The sequence below is a fragment of the Lactuca sativa genome, chromosome 1 (genome assembly GCF_002870075.4).
Source record: "Lactuca sativa cultivar Salinas chromosome 1, Lsat_Salinas_v11, whole genome shotgun sequence".
NCBI classification, from domain to species: Eukaryota; Viridiplantae; Streptophyta; class Magnoliopsida; order Asterales; family Asteraceae; genus Lactuca; species Lactuca sativa.
Genome location: NC_056623.2, coordinates 165,037,622 through 165,046,569, shown reverse-complemented (window position 1 = coordinate 165,046,569; position 8,948 = coordinate 165,037,622). Strand labels below are relative to the sequence as shown.

The window sequence follows — 8,948 nt, the reverse complement described above, 5'->3', positions numbered from 1 at the left end:
TGGAGGAGATCCCGGAAAGACGCTCTGACAGTCAAGTTAGTCTAGAGAGTATGAGAGAATGTGGTAATACGTGACTGGAGTTGGGTTCACTTACTTTGGCTGAACCGAGTGTTAGTCCTTTTATAGTGAGGATCCTCCTCGGTCCGTACGAGGACAGGGACTGTGGTCCCAACAGGATCTGTCGTCCTTATTGGAGGCTCTGCTCCACATTCGTGTCCCGGCCTCCAATTGGTTTAGGCGATTGTGCTCTGTCTGGACGCTTTGTCACCTGAAGCCGTTGTCTTTGGACTGTAGCTAAAAGACAATTCTTGGCGAGGGTGAGCTTTCTACGCGATCGCTGCCCGGGAGCTTAGAGCTACCCAGGTCGTGGGGTCAACTTAGAGGCGCTCTGCCGCGACTTGCTTGTTTCTGGCCCACTTTGAGGGGCGCGTCATCACTTAGAATAATGAAATATAATTGAATGACCTATTCCAGTAGGTTGGTCATTACATTTTACCAAAGTGAGTATTAATGGATTTATAGACACATAGTTATTGATAAGGGCTGTTGTTGTCGTTTTCATTAAATGAGAGAAATTTGGTGTTAATTCCTTTTCTATATGTTTTTGTATTCTCAAGGACTAAAAGTACCAATCAATGTTGATAAACCAAAATTACGCATCTACAGTTGGAGTTACCGAGTTTGTGTGGCATTGGCATTAGCATTGGCATAGACTCTGATTTAAACAATTTGTGGACTGTAATGTTGGAGCCATAAAACGGTTCATACCTACAAAGTAACTCAAATACTTTTGAGCCCATGCCCATAAGAGATGTGGATATGAATCATATTAACAATTCTAATAATCCAACGACACCTTTGTCAAACGGACAACCAAAGTGAGTTTTATCCGTAAATCTATTAAATTTCTTTGATTTCATTCTTTATTTATTAATTTAATTTTTATTCATGTAGGTTCTTGCTTTTAACAAGACGTCAAGTCTTGAACCTAAACCTAAAGCAGTTGACAGATATGAGGAAAAGTTGTAGTGAAGAGTTTTTGAAGATTGACCTCAAATATGACCAGGTTTGTAATCTCTTGTTTGTTTCATTCAACATTGTGGTATATTATCTTTGTGATTTTTTTTATAATGGACCAAAGGTTACATGAGGTTTTTCATTTTTGTAAAGAATGTTGTAACATGTTACAGACAAAGATTACATAAAAAAAAATTCTTATTTGTCTTCACGAAAAACGTATATATATTATACCAATGTGAAAGTATCATGCAATTGTAAAAAATCAAAAGGTTCCAACTAAACATTCTTTTCCGTTTATAATAAAGTGGTAAAAATTATGAAAATATTATGAAACATGCGTAAATTTATACTATTTTATGTCTTGTTGTAAGCTCTTTAAACCCGATTATTATAAAACTAATCCTTTGAGTTTGGGGATAATTCACAAATGGCAGATGGTGGAGGTTGGAAAGAGGAAGTACATCAAAATGTGTTCTATATGAAATCACATATAATAGGAACTACACCAAAGCTCACCATTAGGAATAGTTGCATCAGATCAGGCAAGAAGTTCACCAAGTGATCCTTAATGACCTGGTTCTTGGGCTTTGCCTTCATCTACTTTTATTAATGGAAATCAATGGAGATATTACTAGAAAAATATTGTTCCCTTCTTCATCTAGGCAGAGAATTTTGTGGTACAATGTGAAGCATAAGAAAAATAATTCTAATCAAAAGTATATTATCAATATAAATCGTGTTTTACCTAAAATCATTAAAACTTAGCTTACTAATCAATTCTTTAGGGCCGTGATTATCACGGCCCCAAAAATTTCCTAGTATATATATATATATATATATATATATATATATATATATATATATATATATAGATATATATATATATATATATATATATATATATATATATATATATATATATATATATATATATATATATATATATATATATATATAACTTACCTATTTTAGACAAAGTCAGTAAGAAACTACGGCTTTTCAGGCTATTGTTTTACTTTTACATCCTCACACTAATCCAACATCAAATCTCCCTATTCTAATAAAAGAATAGTCTTAATCTTCTTTTGACATGTGTCATCCTGTTAGGTCTCTTAATTAATGCATATTTTATTTTTCTTTTGACATATGTCACCCTATTAGACCTCCTAATTAATGCATGCTACTTGCCAACCTATTAATTCTCTATTTCAAATTTCAAATTTTAAATTTACCACTCTAATTAAATTAAATTAATAACATTAGAATAAAATTAAAATAAAATTAAAAAATTATAAGATGATATAATTTCATGTATTTATTTAAATTAACGATTATAATTTTATATAACTAAAAAGATATCTCTTAATTAATAATATATTTAAAATAATTGATTAATAATTTTGAGTTCTCACTATAAAAGTTTAATTAATTTTGTAACCATGGTTCCCACGGGTTATAAACTAGTGTGATATATAAGTGTATAACACCAAAATATAGAGTTTGAGTTTCATTAGAGCGAATTAGTTTCCAAATTTGAGCTTATTAAGTTTTAGTTCATTAATTGTATAATAATAGTCTATAATTAATTTTGTTAATTTTGATTCTTATTAAAATTAAATTGATATTAACTCGTTTTTGTATATTTAATTTAATTTTTTATGTTTCAAACTTATTTAAAGATTTAGTATTTCTTTTAACATATTAAAACACCACTTACTTCAAGTTTGAAAAAAAAAAGTAATAAAAATAACTGGTCTTTTAAGATCTATAAAAAGATCAAAATAGAATAATATGCCTAAAATATTCATTTTTTTTCAAGTCCTAATTTTACAAATTTGCCATCACTTCTTTAAAGATTCAGACGGTTTTATCGCAGAAATTATATAAATATAAGAGTTATTATATATATACAATGCAAAACATTACTCGCCCAAAAAAAGAAAAGCATCAAATCAAATGAGACTATCGAAAGATGGTTCCACATGAACATTGGGAAGATCTTGCAGCACACCTTGTGCCACGTCATCACCATCTAAATCCAGCAATAAACTGTTTCCATTTCCAGTTGTTTCCTCTATCAATAAGCCTTCATCAATCATAGCAGGATTCTCATCTGTGTAAGACAAAAAGTCTTCAAGATGAGATTTGAGATTCCCATTCTCCATTGAAGCAAACTTCACCTCAAGAACACAAGTCTCAAAATCACATTCAAACCCATCTTTAACATCTGGAGACCCATCCGGGAAATGTTTCAGAATATCGTTTTTGTCAAAAGTCAAAATCTTGTTGACCGATTCAATGGAGTCTTGCTTTTTGTCAAAAGTCAAAACGTTGACCGATTCAGACCCATCTTCAACATCTGGACACTGATCATCATTTTTGTCAAAAGTCAAAATGTTGACCGATTCGGACCCATCTTCAACATCTGGACACTGATCATCGTTTTTGTCAAAAGTCAAAACGTTGACCGATTCAGACACTTCTTTAACATCTGGACACTGATCATCATTTTTGTCAAAAGTCAAAACGTTGACCGATTCAGACACTTGTTTAACATCTGGAGACTGATCAGCATTTTTGTCAAAAGTCAAAATGTTGACCGATTCAATGGAGTCTTGGTGAACATCAGTTTTATTAGAGGGGATATCTGTGGAAACATCAGCATAAGTTGTAGTTAAGTCTTCTGAATTGTTTAAGAAGGATTCAGAAGGAATTGAAGTCGATTCAAGGGGTAAAACTGGAAATTCATCTTTGGGTTTTGTAAAAGATGAGAATCCAGCTAGAGCTGCAGCCAAAGCATCATCTATGGAAACGGATTTCTTTGGTTTTTCAAAATCATTATTCAGTTGCTGTTTTTCTTCAGAATGTTGAGCATGAAATTGGTTGGTATTTTCTGATTTTGGTTGAGATGTTGGGGAAGAGGGTAAAACTGGAATTTGGGGATTTTTGGTGAGTGATTGGAGTTGCTGTTCTACATGATGGAGTCTTGATTCAATGTGGTTTATGGGGTTCAACATGTTCTCTTCAAACCTCAATAACATATCTTCAATTCTACTCACTCTTGACACAAGTTGTTCCATTAAACTGGTGTTTGGTTCATGAATCTGTCAAAAGGAGTTAGAATTTCAAAAGATATAGCAATGTGCTTTAATTTATTTATTATAATTTATAGCATCCTGTTTTCATTTCTTTCTATTATAGAATTCAAACTAAATCGTTCAACTTTGAAAAATATACACAATTGTAGCAGTAAAAAGAGTTTTGTATTTTGATGACATTGCTAATAACTGGGTAGATTCTTCAACTTAAATGTTGTAATACAAAGAAATAAAGTAGGATTTATATTTTATAATAAACAAATGGGTTAATCTCATAAAAGACCTTATATTTTGTGTTTTTTTTTCTGGATTAAACCTCAACTTTATTTTTTTTCATGAAAAAGACCTTGCACTTTTTCATTTTTTCCGATCTGGCTCTTTTAGTCATTTTTCTCTAAAAGATGTTGTAAAATGTGAGGGTTTTTTCAGTAAAAACTAAAAAAGTTGAGGATTTATTTGGAAACGTTTAGAAGGTTGAGGGTTTTTTTTTTGGAAAAAATGGTTAATCTCAAAAAAGGTGTTATATTTTGTGTTTTTTCCGGATTAAACCTCAATTTTATTTTTTTCATGAAAAAGACCTTGTAGTTTTTTCATTTTTTTTCCAAACCGGCCCTTTTAGTCATTTGTTTTCCAAAAGAAATGTAAAATGCGAGGGTTTTTTCGAGAAAAACTAAAAAGGTTGAGGGTTTATTTGGAAGCATTTAGAAGGTTGAAGGTTTGATTCGAAAAAAAAAAAAATACAAAGTTGAGGGCTTTTTCGGAAAAATGAAAAAATACAAGCTCTTTTTCAGGCAAAAAATAAATTTGATGTTTAATCCGGAAAAGGCACAAAATATAAGGTTTTTTTAGATTAACCCTTTAATAAGACAAAGTTGAGGGTATTTTCGGAAAAAATGAAAAAACATAAGGTCTTTTTCATGAAAAAAAATAATGAGATTTAATCCAGAAAAAACACAAAATATAAGTCCTTTTATGAGATTAGCCCTAAACAAATCAGTGAAAATGCATTGCTTTTCTTGCATTTAACCATTATATAAAATGAGGGTATTTTCGGCTTTCAATAAAAAAAAATCCATCAAACATGGAATTCAATGGATTCCAATGTAACTGAATCCCATCAAATTGGCAACCAAACACACAATGGAACGGAATCCCAGACTCCAATTCCATCGGAATCCGCAGGTATCTCAAAAAGTATTTTTCATTATAAAAACACATACCTTCTCTTTATCTAAACTCGAACCACCCACATGGCACCGAGTCAACTCATCAGTTCCTCCCGACTCGGAATCTCGAATTCCAATTCCATTGGAAACCGCCACCGGAAAACCCCCTGAACTTTCGGTTCGGTTATCGCACCGAGTCAACTCAGCAGTAGAAGGTGGCAGTTGGCAGCGAGTCAACTCAGTAGTTGGTTGTGACTCGGTGTTGATTGGTTTTTCAACAGATTTGGAAGTGGAATGTTGAGTGGTTGACTGGATGGATCTAGATTTTGATAATCCTAAAAGTGTGGGAACAAGCATAGTCATAAGTGAAGTTCCAGATGAAGGTGGTTCTGGATGATTAAGAAGATTCTGGTTCTGGGAATCGTCTGAATGGATACAGTCAGCAAACACGTAGACTTCATCAACATGTACAAAACCTTTACTTTGAAGTGATAGTAAACGAAGTGTCAGTGATTTACAAGGCTCTGAATCATTCATTTCTGCTGTAGCTTCATAGTAATTCTGTAACATACAAATAAAAATAAAACATTAAATAGGAACAAATTGAGAGTCCAATGATATAACTAGGTAATTTATTTCAAATTACAATCATCACGTGCTTTATTATAAAAAAAGGCTAAATGCAAAAATGGTAATGTACTTCCATTTGTTTGTGTATTATGGCATCCTACTTTTGTTATTTCTAGGGTTAATCTCATAAGAGACCTTATATTTTGTGTTTTTTCTGGATTAAACCTCAACTTTATTTTTTGCTTGAAAAAAACCTTGTACTTTTTCATTTTTTCCGAAAAAACCCTCAACGTTGTCTTTTTTTCCAAAAAAAACCTTCTAACTGCTTCCAAATAAACCCTCAACATTTTTAGCTTTTCTCGAAAAAAACCACACATTTTACAATTTTTTTTGGAAAATAATGACCAAAAGGGTCAGATCGGAAAAAATGAAACAATACAAGGTCTTTTTCAGGAAAAAAAAATAAATTTGAGGTTTAATCCGGAAAAAAACATAAAATATAAGGTCTTTTATGAGATTATTCTACTTTCTCCTTTTTATAGCAGTGATATTTGCTTTTTATAAAAGATGTGAAAGTATGATGCTAAAATATATAAATAAACGAAAGTACATTGCTATTTTTTGCATTGAGCTCATTTTCGATTGTAGTACCTGGTAATTTCTGATGGCATTTGAAGTCTGATTTGGCGAATATGTATTTCCAACAGGGAGTTTAATCTCCACCCAATCATCTTCATTGGTGCCAATATTATTTTCACCTGACACTCTTCCCTTTGGTGATATTTCATTTAGACCCTCCAAGTTTGCAGAAATTGCATTTTTGACATCAGTTACAGAAGCAGCATTACAACGAACAGTGCAGAGATACTCATTTTCACTATGAAGATCAGGTGCATAATATATTTCATATACACGAGCTGTACTTCTGACATAGACCTGACGAATCTCATGCTTTTGAGTGAAATTCACTGCAAGAAAGTTGAAGGGTATCTTATAAAATGTTAGAAATAGCAATGTACTTTCATTGATTCATTTCTTTTTTATTAAAGTGTTGTACTTTGAAAACTTTAACTATTTATAGCAATGCCACCAAAATAGAAAGCAATTTCTATTGCTATAAATGGATAAATTTATGAAAGTATAATGTCCTAATAAGAAAAAAAATTAAAAGTACCATGCTATTTTCATTTTTCATGTATGTTTTTCAAAGTACAATGCCTTAGTTATAGGGATGATTCATACAAAAAAAAATGAATATAAAAAAAATTCTCAAAAGTCTAATGTGAAGGAATAGAAATCTGTCACATGCTTGATTGAACATTTATGTTTGGTTTTTAAATCAGTCAAAGATTTGTATATTTGTGTTTAGAACTCTATTTCATATCTATATTGTGAAGTTAAGCCCTTATTTTGTACAAGATACAACCTAAAATGGGAAACCAGTTAACTAGATAAAAGAAACACTAAGAATTCATGTAACCCTATTCTATATGCATCATATCTTTCAAGTTATAATAAGATGCAACTTCCCTTTGCTTTGTAAAATTTATAGTAAAAATGAAATTGAAAATGGCAACCTAGCCAAATGAAGGGTGTGCATATAAGTTTATGTGTAAGCTATGCTAGTTGAACTTGTTAGACCATGTGCTTTAAATTATCCACTTATAGGTAATTAAATCACAAGAAATTTGGAGATTAACAAAGAAATAGAGATACCCTAAATGTTGAGATTGACACAGGTAATAACACAATCTGAAGACATTTTTTTGGCAATCTAGGACACCATCAGGTGAAGGTAGATTGTTACATTCATATTTTAATATTATAGATCTCAAGATAGTAGTTAAAACATAAATACAGTACATGGCATCACATCATGAATCTTTGTACTAGGGTTTAATTGAACTTGTTATGAATAAATTACAGCCTATAAGTTTGCAAAGGTTCAAAGGAATGTTATAAAAGTATAACTAAAGAGAGTTGTCTGGTGAGCTATGGAGAGGAGTCCAATGGCAGGGAGTTACATCTGGTGAACTCTAAGCCATTTTGTGCACACAAGAATTCTATTTTACAGGTAATTCAGGCTAAAAACACAAGCTGATTCATGTTGAAACATGATGCATTGACTCCAGTACTGAATAATTTTCATATGTCCAAGGACACAATTTCAGAGGGTGCCTATACATACATGTAGTATTTGGCTTATAAGTCATTATCACTAGGACTATAAAGTACTTACAGCCATGTAATCTAGTTTTAACAAAGATGATTAAAAACTGAAATGGAAATATATATGTAATTTCTCATATACAAAAACATAAATAGGTTCCAATAACACACATCTGAATACCCAAAAACAGATCAATCGACTTACAGATAGAAGGAGCAGATAATAATCAAATCGAAAACTCACGTTTGATCTCGCAAGGTTCAAAATCAGAGGTAGAAGGTGGTACGAGAAGGAGTGGCGGTTTTGGACCCGTGGGTTCCGAGTCGATCGGGAAATCAAAAGACTCGAACGTGACGGCGGAGTCGAGAGAACCGCGTGTGACAGTCCAGTTCGTCTCGCAGCTCCATGGAGTCGTAGTACTGGTAGAAGTAGTCGTAGAACTACCGTCGGCGATGGCAGTGGTGTTGATCTGGTGATGTTGTAGTGGTGGTGGAGAACTTGTCATCTTTTGGTCACTCCCGTCGAGTCCTTCGTCCAGGAGATTATAATGTGTTGGAAAAATGCAAAAATGGTTTTTGTAGTTTGCATTTTGTTAAAAACGAAAATGACTTTAAGCTAATTAACTTTTCCATATTTACAAATTTTACATCTCGATTTTTTTTTAAGTAACAAACTTGTTAGAATATGACTATTATAACCCGCTGTAGCAGGTTAAATTCTAAATGTGAACGCTTTTAATAAGTTCGTTGACGTAAGTAAAAAAAAAAAAAAAAATAGCTATCCAAATCTGAAAAAAAACTAAAAGTAAAAGCAAATTACATGAATGGTCCATGTGATTTGGGGGAATTTGTGGTTGTGGTCCCTAACTTATTTTTTTAACTTGGATGGTCCATACTGTTTATTTTTGTTGTGCGTTTAGTCTCT

At 32.1% G+C, this 8,948-nt stretch overlaps 1 protein-coding gene across 1 annotated transcript; it reads right to left on the bottom strand.

Moving 5' to 3' along the window:
- Positions 1–2,802: 2,802 nt before the first annotated feature.
- On the bottom strand, positions 2,803–8,586 carry LOC111908308 (uncharacterized). The gene is made up of 4 exons (XM_023904140.3): positions 8,268–8,586; positions 6,506–6,822; positions 5,339–5,845; positions 2,803–4,124 (listed from the first exon to the last, which is right to left on the bottom strand). The coding sequence occupies exons 1-4, from the start codon at positions 8,527–8,529 to the stop codon at positions 2,973–2,975; spliced, it is 2,238 nt and encodes a 745-aa protein (XP_023759908.1). The 5' UTR covers positions 8,530–8,586; the 3' UTR covers positions 2,803–2,972.
- Positions 8,587–8,948: the final 362 nt, after the last annotated feature.